The sequence below is a fragment of the Pavona decussata genome, unplaced genomic scaffold, assembly GCF_977016875.1.
Source record: "Pavona decussata unplaced genomic scaffold, jaPavDecu1.1 SCAFFOLD_83, whole genome shotgun sequence".
Taxonomy (NCBI): Eukaryota; Metazoa; Cnidaria; class Anthozoa; order Scleractinia; family Agariciidae; genus Pavona; species Pavona decussata.
In genome coordinates this window covers 74,857-92,718 of record NW_028145501.1, presented here as the reverse complement: position 1 = coordinate 92,718, position 17,862 = coordinate 74,857, and the positions used below count along the sequence as shown (strand labels likewise).

Sequence of the window (17,862 nt, the reverse complement as noted above, 5' to 3'; positions counted from 1 at the left end):
TCAAAATTGTATTGTCTTTGTATAGGTCACACTAAGGGAAAACTCAAATCAAGAAGTCCGAAGCCTGCAAAACCAGTTAGAGGAAGAACAGAGACAAACCCAAAACAGGTCAAAGGCTGTTTTTATTTTGAGTCGAGAATAACTTGGCTTTGGTGTCATGAATATATCTAGTTCAGTCTACTACTCATTAGATTGTAAGACAAATGTGTACCATTACTAAAGTCTTTGGGGGCTTATTATTGCCTTAGGCCTCAAGAGGAGAGAGAGGGCTAAAAAAAAAGCTTAAAAATAAATCAGCCTCTCCAAAATTTTCCCACACCACTTTGCTGAAACGTAGCAATAATGTTAAGTTGATGGAAATGGAATGAAATTATTTTTTGAGTGCTAAAGTGTGGACTACTGTCTGTAAAGTTCCCCGGACTGACTAGTCCTGTGAAGGAAATTTGGTTTGCCAAGGTCAAAGGAAAGTCCTTAACCTTGGTGGGATTTGAACCCACAGCCTCTGAATTAAATCACCAGCTGAGCTAAACGGTCTCAGCTGCAGATGCGAAGGGTTGTGTATCACAAAATAATGCAATTTGATTTTTTCCAAGTTAGTACAATAACGTACCTCTGCACATTAAAAACCAAGTTTTCCTACTTTCTATATACTTTAGACAAGCTGACTGGGTGTTTCCCAACCATTGGTACATGAACACCCAAGTTTTAAAAGCATTTCTTTGTTTTCTAACATGGGAGGAAGAGGCCAATTGAGAAATCTTACTTCCAAATTAAACAGAGGGTATATAAGAGATGGTGGCTGAATAGAGCTTTAACAGTATTGATTATCATAATTATTTTATTTTTTTCTTTTAGAGAGTCATTAATGAACGATCTTGAAAGTAGTCTTCAGCAAAAGAAAGATGATATTGCAAGATTTGAAGCAGAGCGAACAGATCTTATTGCTAAGGTTCACACCATAAATATTGTTATTAATTACTAAACTGTTTGCAATGTAAAAAAATAGTTACTAAATTATCCCCAGTAAAAGCAGCTGGAAACTGAAAAAAGCTGTGGCACAAAAGGTTTGACTGGAAACTGAAAACTGGTTAGTGAAACAAGTGACAAAGAATTTAAGAAGAACGAGCTACTATTGAATAAATAAAGAAGGAAACTGAAAACAAAAATGTAGGAACATTTAATATCAAAATTTATTGGGAAGTTCCAAAAGAGGTTTTAAATTTAGGTACCTGTTTTCTTTACTTTGATAATTGTAGATTGAAGCTGGTGGTGGAACGGAAACTGTTATAAATCAACTCAAGCAAGAAAAGGTAAACTTGTGTAAAGCTGGAACCAGGAAAATGCTGGAAAGGACATCCAAATACCTTATTTAAAGTTGTAACCACCTTGTACAGCATAGTGAACTTTACCACATGAAAGTACTGCTCAGTAGCTTTTATTTGAATGGTCGCACTTTAGGAATTCATCCACAGACTCAAAAGTTAGAACCACCCAGTACAGCATATAGTAAATAGCATCACAGGAAAATACCTCCATTTTCATTTGAGGATTTTAATTCACCCACAGTCTTTACTGATGAATGAGTCATTAGAATGTGGTGCTTAAATATCTATCTTGACAGGAAGCCTAGTTGATGGTTCTATTCATTCTTAACTTTTGTCTACTTGTCACTGTTGTGTGTTACAAGGAGAAATAAGATGCTGATGTCTGTTTGTTAAATGACAGGAGAGCTACCAAGTACGGCTACAGTACATGGAAACTTCACTTCAAACTCAAGCACAAGAACATTCCAAGAAAATTGAAGAGCTGCACAAAGAACAGAATAAGGTCAGAGTGGAAATGGAGGGTGGGGTGGGAGAGGGGGTGGTAGTGAAGTAGTGATGGGTTCTTGAACCAAGACTTCATAGGCACGGGCATCTTTTTTTTTTGGGGGGGGGGGGGGGTGGGTTGTGACACAGCTGACAGCTATATGTACAACATTAACTGATAATCATACATTCAATCCTGTTACTAGGCTAAAACTATAAGCTAGACATTATTTTGTTTTTCTTGTGTTATGCAGGTGGAAGAGGAGTTGGCCAGGGCAAAAGACAATTCTGCAAAACTGGAAAATTCTGTCAGGGATCTGACATCCCTATGTAACAATTCTTCACAACAAATGGAGGAGTTGAGAAAAGAACTCAAAGAAAAAGTAAGTGATTACAGATTTATTTACGGCAAACCTTAAATGTGACTTAATTTGTGAAGGTATCCTCAAACAAAAGCCAAAAGCTTCAACCACCTTAGGTAAAAGAGGAATGAATGATTGATTAAATGTATCAAATAATAATAATATTATTTACAAATTACAAAATATTTTCCCTTTTATTTGATTGGTTGAACACAATTAATGGTTCTTGACAGTATAAAAACAAGAGAATTGAGTAAATCTCACTTAACAAAGATTTAATTGAACAGTAGCGGAACTAAATAATTTAAATAACAACAAGACTAGTATTACAATGGGGTAAATCTAAATCATACTTTTGGCTGTAATACTTTCTAAAGTATTGTGTGGCCATTGATATGAAAGCTACTGAGCAGTACTTTCCTGTGGTACTATTTATTTTGCTGTACAAGCTCGTTCTAACTTTTGAGTCTCTGGATGAAATCCTAAAGTGTGACCATTCAAATGAAAGCTACTGAGCAGTGCTTTCCTGTGGTGCTGTTTATTATGCTGTACAAGCTTGTTCTAACTTTTGAGTCTCTGGATGAAATCCTAAAGTGTGACCATTCAAATGAAAGCTACTGAGCAGTGCTTTCCTGTGGTGCTGTTTATTATGCTGTACAAGCTGGTTACATTTGAGTCTCTGGATGAAATCCTAAAGTATGACCATTCAAATGAAAGCTACTGAGCAGTACTTTCCTGTGGTGCTGTTTATTTTGCTGTCAGTACAAGCTGGTTCTAACAAAACTACTGAGTAATACTTTCTACAAGTGTTTTTGCAAAGTAATGGAATTTTTGAAAAACATTTTTGTTAATTTATTATACACGAAACATTCCCAGGATAACTGTTTAATAACATTCTATTTTTAGAGTGAAACTCTTGTTGCACTTGAAGCTGCAAAAGTTGCTGAAAAGTCTGTTTTGGATGAACAAGTCAGATCTTCCCAGGAGACCTTGCAGGAGAAGCTTAAAGAACTGAGTGCTCTTCAACAACAAAATGTGAAGGTGAATTATGGAAAAACTCTGTGGTGGATTTTAGATGTGTTCTTGTAGTTTTATCAATATTGTTGTGTCAATACTAATGAAGAAACTAACAAGAAATTGGTGAAATTTCTGTGATTGTGTTCAAACTTAACCACGCACACCACATTTTACACTTTGATTTTGATTAGGTAGATGCATATGTAGGCTCACTGGACTTCCCCACCCCTACCCCTCTTCCCCCCACCAAAAACAAAACAAAACAAAAAACAACAAACAAACAAAAACTTAATACACTGTAATACTACATGGTAATATATGTGCCTGTGTTATTTTTTAATCTATTTTCCTTGTGAAGCTCAAAGAGGATCATGATGGCTTGAGGGAAAAGCACTCCAAACTTGAAATTCAGGTGAAGACATCAGAGATGGAAATTGAAAACCATTCAAAAAGATGTGCACAGCTAGAAGGGGAAATTAAAGGAAAGGTGGGTGACATGAAATATCTTTTACTCTGAAATACGAAGTCCAGATTTTGTCTCAAGATAATAAGGCCCTGTAATCTTATGATAACTGCCAACAGCATGGAGAATGCCAATGTTAACCTTGGAAATGATTTAATGTAAACAGAAGAAGTTCCTTTTGTTTTTTCACAGGTTGAGGTGATGACATTACTGAAACAAGAGAAGTCCTCTGAGAAAATGTCACTAGAAAAACAGATTGATGATGCTCAGCAATCGCTGAACAAGAAGGAAAAAGAATTGGCAGCCTTGCAAGGAGAACTGCAACAGGTATATTCAGTCTGGATTCAACATCTATGCATACATCTGAAACTCATTTTCTTCTTAGTGAGCCTTCAGTTAGGTTTCATTGAGGGCCATGCACAGGGCAAATTGAGCATTTGTAAAGTACTTAACATAACATCACCCAGCTGCTTTTTATGTCTCAGCTGTCTTTTTACATTAAAGAGCACATCCAGGTTGCCTAGCCTGCCCAGGTGCACTAACCTTTTGCTGGACTGTTCAAAATCTTAATGAAACCCCAGATTCAGTTGTGATCTACTTGTGCCCCCCACCCCTATATTTTGTTTATGGAGATAAGCCTGTAGAATGCATCTGTCCAATATCATATTTTATTTCAAGCTGAAAATGGCTCACAAAGTCTTGGATTTCACAGCGGTCCTCCAACAGAATTTTCCAAAAACCTGTACATATTGTATCTTTTTGAGATGGAAGCAAAACTGGAGAACTTGGAGGAAAAACTTGGAAAAATGTGAGAACCAAGACAAACAAAAGTCACCAAAAAATATACGGAATATGAGACATATCAGATCATAAAACCAGATCATTGAACTCAGCCATATTGGCAGGAAGTGAGTGCTCTCACCACTGTGCCTTTCCTGCTCCCCAAATAAAACTTGTTTGTAATTTTTTTTGCATGTGATGAGAAATCATGAAACTTTTCTGTTCAATTTTCAGTTCAAAGAAAACTCTGCTGAGAAAATGAAATCTATGGAAAAAGAAAAAGAGCAGCTCTCTCTGAATCTGACGTCCACAAAGACTTTATTGGAGGAAAAGGTTTGTGTTTAAAGTATTATTTTCATGTGCTGCTTGTGTGTTTGTACAATGTTGGCCTGAACAGAACTTACAGATAGTAATATATTGTCAGCTGGGCTGGGTTGTTCAAAAGCCAATTAACGCTAATCCACAATAATTATTAAAAGTTAACCGAGGTTTTTGTCTCGCTGTTAAAAATGATTTTAAAGGCAAAGAAAAGTCTAAGGTAAAACTTGGAGACAAAGATCTTTTGGACGAATCCTTATGGATTAGTAAATATACTCAAATCAAAGTTCACGTTAATGCAGGATTAGCTTAATCAGGCTTTGAACAACTGGGCCCTAGAATTTAATAGCAATTGATTGCCAGGCATTAAGTTCAACCAGATGTCTGAAGTGTCTGACCAGTATGAAATTGGCTTTGGTAGATGTGGTGACCAAAATTTGGTGCATGAAAATCCACTGTGTCATTTTGATGAATTTTCTTGTTGCGAGTTTGACAAGTTTTAGTGGAAACAAGCAGCTGTGTGACTGAAGTGTGATCCCCATACTGAAGAAGTAATCGTGAAAGTCGAAAATTCTTTGTTTATATTTTTTTTACTTTTCAAAGATTTCCCTCTGTCATTGAAAATGTTGTTTCCTTTTCTTCCTATTTCTTGATCAGGAGAAATCTATTTCTAACCTTGGATCAGACCACCAGGAGGCAAGAAAGGAAATAACATTGTTAAAAGAACAGTTGGCATCTATTACACAAGTAAGATTATCTGTTCTTATTGATTTGTTCATATTTACACACCTCTGGTCATTAAGTAAGATACTACATCTGGTCCTTCTGGATATTTCACTGATATTTTACCCTGCAGTGGAATAGCATTGGAGTGAAGCACTGCTAGTTTGGGTTGGCTGTGGTTCAATGGTTGTTTGGGGAACCCACTGTCCAAAAAGCAGCCCAACCTTTACAATTCTTCAGACTTCCTGGTTTGCAGATATTACAAAGATTGTGTGTTACATAGCAGGGTTGTGTTTGTCATTACAATGCTATGATATACAGGTATTTCATGCCTGTGGGCCCTGTAAGTAAGGAATTAAAAATGCCAATCACCATAGTTCACTACCATTTTCTCATGACTTTTCAATTCATTACCTCAACAGTCATTGAAAGAAAAGTCTGATCAGCTGGAAAGTGCCACAAAACAACATGTGCAGGAAAAGGTCAGCTTTTAAATTCTTCTTGTTTCCAGAAAGTGTCTGTTGTTTTTCTTGGGCAAATCAAGTTTTAAGTGAAGACCTAGATTTCCGTGGGAAGTCAGGTTAGATGGTAACTATAAACAGCAGTCAGATTTTTATGACTCCAGCCTAAGATGTTGAATTAAGGGCAGCTGGATACTGATTGGATATGTTTTCCTGGTCAGGAAGAAGTTTCAAAGAGCTGCAAGCACTGCAAACCACTTAGAAGATTGAATAAGACTGCTCACTGGGCAGATCGTATTTAGTGCTAATCCTAGTGAAGCATTTGTACTTTTTTTTAAAAAAATCAAAGATCCCAGTTTAAAAACAGTTTATTTTTCTCTCAATTCAACTTGAAGTTTTGATTGCTGCTGCAGTTCACCCAGTAAACTCGCAGAAAATGTGTATTGTATTGAAGTCTACCAGTTTTATTACCAAAAAGGATTTATTAAAGAACGATTTCTGCATTTCTTTACTATTGTTTAATAGCAAGCTTTGGAATCCAAACTGTCTGAGTTAGACAGCACCAGCAAGAACCAAGTGTCAGAGTTGATGAGCACATTGAAGAATGTCAAAGAAAAATTACACGAAAAAGAGGTACTAAGGGAACTGTGTCATTGCTTTGGTGAGGTGGTTCAAAGTGTGCTGCTTACTTATCCTAAAGAATTGGTCATTTTATGTTACATAAACTGAGCTTATGTGCTGCCTTCAAAGCCACTAAGATTATGTTGTTAAAAATATGAAATTATGTTTCGGTTCTCAGGAAGTGTGCACCAAACAAGTCCAAGAACAACAACAGCTTCAACAGAAGGTACATTTCTTCTTATGTTGTAATGATTGAGATTCCTTTTTTCATGTGTCTGAGTACTTTTGCTAAATTATTGTCATCTGCTTGCTTCATAATGTAAGTTTCACGCAATTCACAGAAACTGTTAGCAATATAGAACAGACATATTAAGAATTAATCTTTTAATCAGATCCAACGACTTGAACAAGAGAAATCTTCAGTGGAGGAAGCCATGAAGGAACTCGGACAGGTCAGTGTTTTGCCTTAAACCAGACAAGCGACAATGTTGTTACGGTAACCGTTCTTCTTATTTTTAATTTGTTTTCAACAGGCTCACCAAGAACGAATAACTAGTTTAGAGACAGAGTACAGTAAAAAAGAAGAAAAACTACAAGAACAGGTGGGTGAGCTTATGCAAACATGATGTGTATAGTTATATTATTTTGTGTTTTAGAGGGTGAGTAAGTGAGGGAGTGGCATCTACATCTATCATAACGAATCAGCAAAGTCCATACGATCATTGCACCAGTTATAAAACTAAAAATAACTAAAATGGTAATAAATAAGGATCACCGTATCCTAGTTGATGATTTTCTTTATTCTTCTCACCTTTCTGATTTAGAATGTTTTGATTTTGTAAGGAGAAATGAGATGTTGATCACGACAATTTTGTAGTACATTAGATAGTATTTAGTTGTATAACAAAGGATATCTCCCGGTTGATGATTTTCGTTATTGTTATCTGCTGTGTGCGTGAGTATCTTAATATTAAGAAGAGAAATCAGAATGCTGATCAATCTCTGATATTTTATTTAATTCTATTTTGTATTCTTCCTTTATTTAAAAGCTTGCAGAACAAGAGAAAATAGCTGGTGTGATGCAAACTTCCCTTGAACAGAAAGATGGAAGAATGAATGAAATGCAGAGAAGAATAGAGGTGTGTTCCTTTGAAAAATTGAAGCATTTAAATAAAAGCCACTGAGCAGTACTTTCCCTTAGTGCTGTTTGATTTGTTGTGTACGATGTTTATAAATTTTCAGGAAAGGAAAACTGTTGAACAGTATTTTTTATATTGTACTGTTGATTCTTCTAATTTTCCCCAACTGTAAATTTTAGGAAACTTCGTCAAATTGTTCTTTGTCATAACTAAATATTTATCTCTTCACAGGTTCTGGAAGAAGAACTGAAAAGGGAATGTGAAAGCTGCAAAAACTACGAAGCACAACTTTGTAAACTGCAAATTGCTTCCAAGGTAATGATCCTGAAATATATGCTTGATTTAAATAATCAATAAATTTAAATGAAGACTTTCGAAAATAAGACTTTATCTTATTCTTTTAACTGTACTTTAAATGCCATAAGATGCACGCTATACGATCATAATAGAGAGTTTTAGATCCGAGTTTACCGCGAACCTCTAACTGCGGTTTGCGGTTAACCGTTTGCGGTTCGACGTTCACACGTAATTCGATTTAGTTCTTCTTGCAAATTTACGGCCGCCATTTTGAATCAGCATTTAGTATTTCGCCCGAATTTGTGCCTCTGTTACAGTGTAATGGACGAAGATTTGCCCCACAAGATTTTTGTATCATTACGTGAGATAAAACGAGAGTTACACGCTAAAAGCTTTCAGGTAAATGACATACGTGAAAACCTACCTCTCCATGTTGAAAACGCACGTCGAAAGCCTCAAAAATGACGTGATAGACTGGTCACGTGACCTCCAGCGGTTCGCGGTAAACTCGGATCTGAAACTCTCTAATGTAGGCAACCTCTTTATTCATTTACCAGTGATGTTAGGGACCTTACGAAAACGTGACGGCAACGGCAACGAGAACATCAAAAAACAAAAGGTTTAATGAGCGAACAACGGTTCTGCACGTGCGATAACAAATTCAAAGTTTTACCGAGAACGCGCGTACAAGACGGTGAATATTAACTTTAAGTCACGCTTTCGTTGCCGTTACCGCCCTCCATTCGGCTGACGCAAATCTTCATGTCGCAGAAAGAACACGATGTTTCTACTTTTTGCAACGAGAAAATTTGTTGTGCGCGGACGTTGTTATACGTTCATCAAACAATCGCAACTTGCAATTGCAACATTGTTGCGCTACAAGTTGAAAGAAAATGTTGCCCGTGTTACTTGGCCTTGAAGCAACGACAACGGCGACGGCAGCAAAAACGCCACAAAACAATAGGTTTAATGAGCAAAAACAATCGCTCTGCACGCTGCACGTGCGTTTTAAATTTTGCTACATTTCTTTGCCGTCCTCTGCAAAACAACAACGTGAAATGACCAAATTCAAGGTTTTGCGGGGAACGTGAACACACGCCGGTGAATTCTTCATTTACTTTCTTAGCTTGAACGCCACTCCTACCAATTTGGTTCCTGGGTATATTTCGCCGTTGCTGTACAAGTTGAACGAACTGAAACAATCGCGAAGTAGCACAAATAAAATATAGTTATATTTTCAAGTGACGTTTTCGTTGGCGTTGCCGTCGTCGCTTCTTAAGTTCCCTATTAAGAGACAAAGGCAACAATGTCTGAAGTTTTGGTTGTCCTGTGCCGGTATCTGAATGAAGAAAAACAAGAAAACTGAAAGAAAATTTTGACATAAAAAGGATACATAAAAAGGATATCGAACAAGAAACTCGACTCGCTTATGATTCCAAGTCCAAAGCCCGGTCAAACGGCACATGATAGTCAATAGACAGATTTAGCATCGCGTTTACGTGAAACGGCAAACGTCCCCTTGCCGTTTCATGTTTCATGTAAAATAGCGTTAACCTTTTGACTTAAGCTAATTTTGCGAGTTTCGATGAAGCTGTTTTGCGACTCGCTGTTGTGAGTTCATGAAGAAAAGTGCGGTAAGGAGTGAGTTATGAAGACGGGATTTTTAGATATGAAACTTAATTTGCTCTAGTATGACTTGCCGGAAAAATTATTGGGGCACTTGTTTTCAACAATGAACTACTTATGTGTATAAGAAAAAAGGAAGAAATACTTACGTAGTTCTCACGTAGACGGCGAACGCGAAATAGCCTGTTTTCATGCGGTGTTTCACGTAGAAACGGGCTGTAGAAACGGCAACCGGCGACCAGCAACCGCGAAAAATGGCGGGAAAATCGTGGTCACGTGGTCATTTTGCCGTTCGCATTTCACGTATACGCAACGCCATAGTCTCTTCAACGGAGAGACTTTGGCTACGCTAAATATCTCTTTTGATAGTTAACAATTATTCCACAAACGCGCGTTGCATATGAGATGATAGATAGCTAACGAGGCGCGTAGCGCCGAGTTGGCTATAATTATCTCCTATCCGGCCAACAAGCACAAGTGTAATGGCTCATATACCATGGCCGCTAAGCCAATCAAATCCTTCGAATTGCATTATACAATGATTCAGTTTTTAATAATTGATAATAGTTGATGATAGTTTTGACTATTATCAACTACCATCGACTATCATTTGACCAGGGCTTAAAACAGGTTAACCCTGGGACTTGCTGTGACACTCAGCTCTGCACTAATCTTGCTCTATTGAATTGTGTGAGTGAAGTGTTTTACCGCTACATTTGAGTGGCGGCCTGGCTAACTTTTTTTTTTCCAAAGGAAAACCAAGAAAAAATAGGTCGCCTTGAGAAAGATCTGAAAGGTGCTCGAGATGATATTAAGGTAAATAACATGTTGATCCTACTGTGCAAATTTAATGGCGGCTTTCAATTGAGTAATCACAGTAATCATCCTGACCAATCACAACAGGCGTAAGACACAACGAACCAATCAGAATTTGAAGCAAATACAAGTAAACGCGTCAAGCGCGGGAAAACGTGAGCGAGGAAGTTTTGACTGGTTTAACTTTGACTTCTGATTGGTTGACAGTTGCCAGGTTTTTTAATACACCATGGAGCGTAGTGAAGCAAACAAGAACAAAAACAACAACAACAGCAACACGATCAAGTCTCGTTAGTTTTGTGTCACGTGCATGATGAACGTTAGCGTGAAAAATAGACATGTTGTTCACAGCGAAGTTGTTCGTACACAGGACCTCGAGAGTCAGGTCACAACAGGAGAGGAGGAACTGGGCCAATTTAAAAGACAAGCGGAAGAAACTGAAGGCAATCTGAGACAGACTGTAGAACAACTTAATGAGGTGTGTTCAATGTTGTTTGTAATTGATTTTTGAGATGCATTGAGGTTTTATTCCTTCGAGCCATGTTCATTTTTTTTTCAAAGAGCTCAATGAGGTGATCTAGGGGGCTTACACATAACCTCTAGTTACAACACATGATATTTAGCTGGAAACGAGACAGACATAAATACAGCAACTTCATGTTTAATTTATTATGTTTCACTTGTGTATTTTATTATTTAAAAACCTTTCTCAAGTTTCTTTGAAAAGTCATCATTTTGTTGAAGTCTTTTAGGTCGTCAAAGCTAATTGGTTTCCTTTAAAACGGTTTTTTAGGCCAAGAATTCTTTGGAGACACAAGTAATGAATCTTGACAGTGAAGTGAAGGCCGCTCGGGAACAAACTGACAAAACTAAAGCTGAAAAGGTATGCTCTTAATTTGTCGTTTCTTCCCATCAGCGGCTTTTTGACTGAGTTCATACCCATGACTTCTCGTTCTGCTATTCTGTTTATGTCTTTCCCTCTATTTGAATCGATCCGTTTTCTTTTTTTCGTTCCCACTTTTCTTACCGTCAGTGCTCCATTAAGTCCCCTTTTCTTTGTAGCCTGCGAACGCAGACGTATTTCGGCGGAGTGAAGCGACAGCCGGAAATACGTCTGCTTTCGCAGGCTACTTTCTTTGTGGATGACATTTTTTTTTTTGCATATGCCCCCTTTCCATGTAGAACTGAATTGAACTGAATAACTTTATTTTAGCACGATAAAATCATTACTCTTCTGTTTCAGCTAGTTGAACTCTTATCAAAACTCACCTTTTGAAATAAGCCCCCCCCCCCTCCCTTTGGAGCCTAAAAATAAATAAGTCCCCATAGGGAGTTAACACTGTTAACAGTTGCTTGGAGTCCAACCAACTTAATTCCCGTCATTTTCCCACCTTTTGTTTGTTTGTGTCTTTTGTGGCTGCATTAAGAATAAAAGTGATACGATATTGGTGACTATTGTTTTCTCTTGATAGAATTCCGTTGAAAAAGAATTGGAGAGTCAAAGAGAAGCTTTTAACGGATTGAGGCAAGTTAGTACACTAAGCTTTGAAGGAAATAAATATACCTTAAGCTCTGTTTGGTTTAACGCAAACAGAAGAGCTGCTGCGAAATTCAGCTTCCTTCATGGGTTTATTTCAAGTAAAACGTAGGCTTTTGATGTGCAGTGGAATCTCACTGAACCCCTTTCAGTTGCCCGGATATCAACATGCATATTCTCCTTAGTTTCTCTATAGACATCTTATTGTACTAGTAAGGAGAATTTATTCAACATCAAGACATTCTATTTGGTGATCACTTCCTTTATTCTCATGACTTGTATGTTAGATCATGTAGTTCATGTTGATCACTGTTGGGGCTTTACTTGAACTAAGGCCAGTCTCCCGTGCTTCTCTCTACTACAGTAATTTGAATTCTTATTACTCGTACTTTCTTTAACAAAAAACAAAAACAAAACAACACTTTATTGAAACAGAGAGTTAGAAGTTAGGTATATACCTACCCGCAAATAGCTAAAGCTAGTCGAGGCGGGTAGGTATGACTATGTTAACTGAAAAAGCTTTGTGTTTTTCTTGACGGTTGTGTTCTAAGTGGGAAACATGATAAATCATTGGTAATATATTGAACAGAATTTAAAACGTAAAACGTTATAGTTAGTTATGATTTTGTAATATTAACTTTTTTCCTCTTTTAGAATTTCAATGCAAACAAGAATAGGAGAACTGGAAAAAAGCCTTACTGCTGAACAAGAAGCTAAAGAAAAGGTGAAATCATGTTGCTTGAAAATCCAGGATAACTGCAGCAAATGGGTTTTATTTTCTCTCATATCTTTGGCTTTTCTGCCTTCTAAACAGAGTTGATCACTGTGCTGATGTTATGAAATGCATAACAAGATGGTTACCCTTAGTTAAAGCACTAGTAATAAAGAAAGATTAGGGAGTGCGTTCGATGATCTCCATCCCAGGCTCTTTTACCTTTGCCAAGTTTGAATTGATATTATCCGCCCCTGTAAAATGTACGGGGGATGTCAGATACGCGTCCCAATATCCATTCATTGTCCCAACGATCTCGACTCCAAACGCAATTAGGAGTGCGTTCTTTCTACGTCAAACGCAATAATTTATATGAATATGAACTGTCACTTGAAAGACCATCGTAGTTATGAACGCAGCTTGAGCAGTTGCAAAATCGAAGACTCAGAAAATTTAGGCTTAAACCGCGGTACGGACCCATGATTATCAAATCTACTGGGAACTGTTGCACTGCAAAACAGCTCGTACGTTTTGCGTTGCAAGTCGCGCAAACTCGCGCATGTCGGCGGTAGGCCTCTTACTCCTTGAATTCGAGTAAAAGACCTGGACTGTTTCGCAGCGTAGCTTCTAGTGATTTTGTGAGTTGTTAATGATAACCTTGGAATATTGGTAGTGTGAACTGAGAAAAGTAACACGATTTAGATTGTTGTTTTAAGTAAAATACATGAAAGACCAACGCAGTTAATGTTATGTACGCAAGTTAATTTAAGCAGTTGCGAGAAGGCTTTCTCTTAACTGTAAGCTTTGTATAATCTTTGGTTGAAATGGAAGACAGCTTAGTAAAATTGTTTTTATTTTTTCGGAAGGTACTACAAGAGGCTCAAGAGAAGCAGCAGCTTCTTATCAAGCAAAAACTGGAGCTGGAAAACAAGCTTCAAAACACTGAAAAAGATCTAAAAAAGGTGAGTTAAGAAAATAATAAGGACAACACGGAGCTGTTCAAAGAAGTCAATGGAAAATGTGTTTACAAACAGCTGAAACAAATGAAGTTATACACCAACTGCTGTAAACCTCGATTACCCGCCGCCGTTCGGAAAATGAGCCCGCGCTGTTCCCACTCCTGTCTTCTCGGAGAGGAAACCTGGACCCGAGGGAGCGGCGGAAATTTGCGCTTAAAACTGACATTTGATGTTGTTCGCAGTTTCAAGTTTGCGGATAAAACTCTGTCGTGTGGCCAGGCAGTTGCTGTACTTTCCTTTGGTGCTGTTAGTTTGCAAGTCAATGAAATTATCAATCTTATCGTGTGACAACTTTAATTAGTCCAAGATTATATCTGAGTAATTTGTTCACATTTTTCAGGCTTTAGAAGAACACGAAGAGACCAAAGAAGTGTCTAAACGAGTTCAGTTGCTTCTTAAAGAGGAAACAGCAGCAGTTCAAACCAAACTGGTGAGATAGTAACAACAAAAACTATATACATTTATTACGCTGTGGTTAAACAAAAGGATGGAGTTGTGGTGACAGCATAGTAGTGCGATCCTAGGAATGAATAGCTGCCAAAGAAACCTTTCCAACGATGGCCTTTTTTATACAGTTCGCAAAATATCATTTTTTCTGACTTTTACACAGGCAGAAGCCCATGACCGAGTGCCTCTTCATACTAAGCCTTGGAGTCAACCCTTTCCCAAGTAGATTTATGTTTAGAAAATTTGGAACGCCCCCAGTTCAAATAGCCAAGCAAAGAAGAGCAAGGACAATTAAATTGTCATACGTCATACCTTTTCATGAAAAAAGCAGTTCTAAAAATAAATTTACCCAGGAAAGAGTTGACTCAAGGAATAAATACAAATAGAGGCTCCTGATCAAGTGCTCCTATCACTGGGCATTCATCCATGAGAGGGAAAGAGTACAAATCAACAGCTTTTTAAAGTGTCTTTGCACTTAACTTTGCGCTCCATTTTCAGGCGAATGAAACACAAGAGCTGGAAGACCTTAAGAAGAGCAAAGAACAAACTGAAGCAAGGCTCAATATTCAGATTTCGTCAATGAACGAAAACCTTGCCGCCGCGAGGAGTGAGGCGGAAAAATTCCAACAGGAGACGAGACAGACTGAGGAGAAGCTTGCTGAGGCTGAGAAACGAAATGATGATTTGAAAGGAGAGATGGCCGGTGAGTGACTGGTGACTAGAAAGCCTCGACATGGTGTATGTGCTAGCCGTAATACCACGAGAAACATATTGTTCCTCTTTTGAAAATTAATCATATTTTTGCTTGTTACTTGTAGTTCTGGAAGCAACTATTCAAAATAATCTGGATGAAAGGAGAAAACTTCTTGAAAGGTTTGTACATTAGAGAATGATAGGAGGGGGCAATCATTTGCATTAAAAAACTCCTTCTTTTTCGGGTTTGCTTTTAGTTACGACCCATGCTGTATCCCATAATTTTAGTAAGGGTAGGGTCACGTGATCCCAGCGGACAAGGACCTTTCATCATCATCATAATTTTTTCAACACTTTGCGCCTTGAAGCTAAAAACTCCTTCAAAATACAAACTTGTATAAATAAAATGTATGACATCATACATTCAGATCAATCGATATAAAAAGCTACAAAAATAATGTTAACTTGCAAGACGTATGTGGGAAGGCAAAGTTTTTAATTTGAAGTGATTATTGTCAACGCAGTTGTTGTCGTTGTTGTTGTCGTTGTTGTTGTTAAGGTGTGTAGCTGGAGACGAGGCTTTAGAAAAACAGAAAAAAGAAACAGCTGACCTGAAGAAAAAGGTGGAGAATGCACAAGCGGCCATGATGGAACTAACGCAGGAGAATCAGTCGCTACAGGTAAACCTCAGTAGTGATCAGCTTCTAATTTCTCCTCACAATATTACTGCTTGATCAACGATACTGGTCATGAGAATTAAGGACATGATCACGAAAGATAACATTGCATTGATTGATCAACAAATTCTATCAACTAGTCCCGTAATAAATATGTAGAGAATATTAGGATAATATGTTCATCAATCGGTTACTGAGCCAGTCATTCATTTTAATTGCCAGTCAGTGAGTTAGTCAGTCAGGCAAACCTAAACACATGGTTCATTTAATTCTCTATGAACAAAAGCCTCTTTCATTCTTCACTTTCAGATTTTAAATACTCAAAAGAACGCACGAAGATGGGAAAGCGATACTGACGTAGCAGCTTGTAATGGATGTGACAGACAATTCTCTATGACCATTAGAAAGGTTGGTTACTTCATCATTGTGAATAAAACACGAACTTGGTTAACTAAAAACCTTTTGCTGACAAGTCTTGGTGAACGGCTCTGATAAACGTTATTAGAGACACTTGTATCCTTATTTTGTTTCTCCAAGAAGTGCCACATCTCACAAATTTTCGAAAAATGTTTTATATTTTGAAACAATTTTAGTTGGGGAAAGTTTTTTTTTAAAAATAGGGATAACCTCACGATTTCGTCTTTCAGGTGGCATATCTTAAATTATATGTCATGTTACGCTAAATGATTTAGTAAATAAACCCCTTCAGGCGGCTGGTATATCGGAGCCCAAGACTGAAAGATTGTTCGATAAATGAACAGCAAAGCTTCGAAGGCAACTGTGAAATTTTGAGGTAACGTTGTAGCCAGATTTTATTAAACTGGGAATGGATGACAACAACTAAGACCTAAAACTGTAACGTTTTTTCTTTGTTTGTTTGTCTGCTTTTGCTTTTTTGTTGTTGTTGTTGTTGGGTTTTTTTTTCGTAAAAAAAGAAAATAAAAGTCCGCCAATTGATTTTGTATCACGTGACATGTTTGGTCCAATGAGAACGCACGGAAATTAATCAGTGGTTTTAATGTTACGTTACGTTACGTCATCTTACGTTAAGTTATGTTATAAGTTGTATGTTACTCAAACGAAAGAAAGAAACAAAAACCAGACAAACAGCACCAAAGGAAAGTACTGTCAATGACTTTTATTTGGATGGCCAGACTTCAGGATTTCATCCACAAATTTAAAAGGTAGATTTACGTTACCTAACTTTTGAGGACATTTAGGGTTATCATCGAACGATAACAGTTTATCTGCCACGCCATTTAAATGGACTTTGCTTATATTTTTCCTTTCTTTTATTTTTCAGCACCATTGTCGAAATTGCGGGTAATTATAATGAATTTCCTTATTTTGCAGTCAGGTTTAGATCTGTGTCTGGTTTTCTTTTTTATTTACCTCACATTCTCAGCACATAACGAAAGCTAGAAGGGGTTAAAGAAATTAAGAAACTCTCCCCCGAGTAGAACAAAAATATAAAAAGGGAGAGATCTTTAATTGGTTGAAACACTCTTCCAATGTCCTTTAACCAATCAAAAGAAACAAATTTTTCGTAATCCCACTTACGGACGTTCTCCTTCATGCTTCGTACCAGCTGCTTTCCAACGCTTGCCACCGGCTGCAAGTCCCGGGGGGGGGGGGGGGGGTACTTGGGTTCAGTTTTGCTGGGTATGTGCCGCTGGCCTCTCAGAGCCCCTGCCCCATTATAGTCTTTTTTGTGGCCAGTTATAGGCCCCATCTTAGTCACTTTTGGGAAAATGAGACCATTTTGAATCCCTACGTAATAGAATTTTCTTACCCCAAAAATCCGAAAATGTGCGACCCCATTCTAGGAACTCTATTGAAAATGTAACCCCATTATAGTCAATCCAGTCGTGAAAATGCGACCCCATCCAGCAGCACATCCCCATTAACCTCTTATAAGGAAGTACCCCCCCCCCCCCCCGGGCTGCAAGTTTTCCTGCGCTACGGTCTACATAGAGTTTTCATCGGTCAATTGCGTCATAGCGTTAGTTATGGTTGCCTGTATGTAATAGAAAACTTGCTAAAGACTTTTTCTCCTCTCTTGCACAGGTTAATCTACTGTGGTGATTGTACACAAAAAAGTGCGCCTCTCACATCGAGCAAGAAACCCGTGAGAGTATGTGACAAGTGTTTTGAAGAAGTCACTTCAGGCACGGCACGGGTGAGTGACGATTGTGTTACGTAACATTGTTACTCAGTGATTGCGTTACATGACAATGTACATTGGGATTGCGCAACTTGACTGCGCATATTAGTGATTGTATTGCTGCTTCCCAGTGGTCATTTGCTTCTCAAGGACAAATAACCAATCTTTCATGATGTATGGGC

At 37.8% G+C, this 17,862-nt stretch overlaps 1 protein-coding gene across 3 annotated transcripts in view; it reads left to right on the top strand.

Annotated features, from left to right (window-relative positions):
* The window catches only part of LOC146475670 (uncharacterized), a 29,568-nt gene that overhangs the window by 9,143 nt on the left and 2,563 nt on the right, over positions 1-17,862 (top strand). For all 3 annotated transcript variants that reach the window (XM_085115369.1, XM_085115367.1, XM_085115368.1), the window contains 30 exons: positions 26-108; positions 856-949; positions 1,257-1,310; positions 1,726-1,827; positions 2,063-2,191; positions 3,077-3,211; positions 3,546-3,674; positions 3,843-3,977; positions 4,665-4,763; positions 5,406-5,495; positions 5,894-5,953; positions 6,458-6,565; positions 6,732-6,779; positions 6,946-7,005; positions 7,087-7,155; positions 7,603-7,692; positions 7,924-8,007; positions 10,369-10,431; positions 10,802-10,909; positions 11,225-11,314; positions 11,904-11,956; positions 12,623-12,692; positions 13,547-13,642; positions 14,040-14,129; positions 14,645-14,849; positions 14,965-15,019; positions 15,399-15,519; positions 15,826-15,924; positions 16,820-16,839; positions 17,584-17,695. In XM_085115369.1, the coding sequence (XP_084971495.1) occupies positions 26-108; positions 856-949; positions 1,257-1,310; positions 1,726-1,827; positions 2,063-2,191; positions 3,077-3,211; positions 3,546-3,674; positions 3,843-3,977; positions 4,665-4,763; positions 5,406-5,495; positions 5,894-5,953; positions 6,458-6,565; positions 6,732-6,779; positions 6,946-7,005; positions 7,087-7,155; positions 7,603-7,692; positions 7,924-8,007; positions 10,369-10,431; positions 10,802-10,909; positions 11,225-11,314; positions 11,904-11,956; positions 12,623-12,692; positions 13,547-13,642; positions 14,040-14,129; positions 14,645-14,849; positions 14,965-15,019; positions 15,399-15,519; positions 15,826-15,924; positions 16,820-16,839; positions 17,584-17,695 (2,751 nt within the window). The remainder of the gene's footprint in view (positions 1-25; positions 109-855; positions 950-1,256; positions 1,311-1,725; positions 1,828-2,062; positions 2,192-3,076; positions 3,212-3,545; positions 3,675-3,842; positions 3,978-4,664; positions 4,764-5,405; positions 5,496-5,893; positions 5,954-6,457; positions 6,566-6,731; positions 6,780-6,945; positions 7,006-7,086; positions 7,156-7,602; positions 7,693-7,923; positions 8,008-10,368; positions 10,432-10,801; positions 10,910-11,224; positions 11,315-11,903; positions 11,957-12,622; positions 12,693-13,546; positions 13,643-14,039; positions 14,130-14,644; positions 14,850-14,964; positions 15,020-15,398; positions 15,520-15,825; positions 15,925-16,819; positions 16,840-17,583; positions 17,696-17,862) is intronic.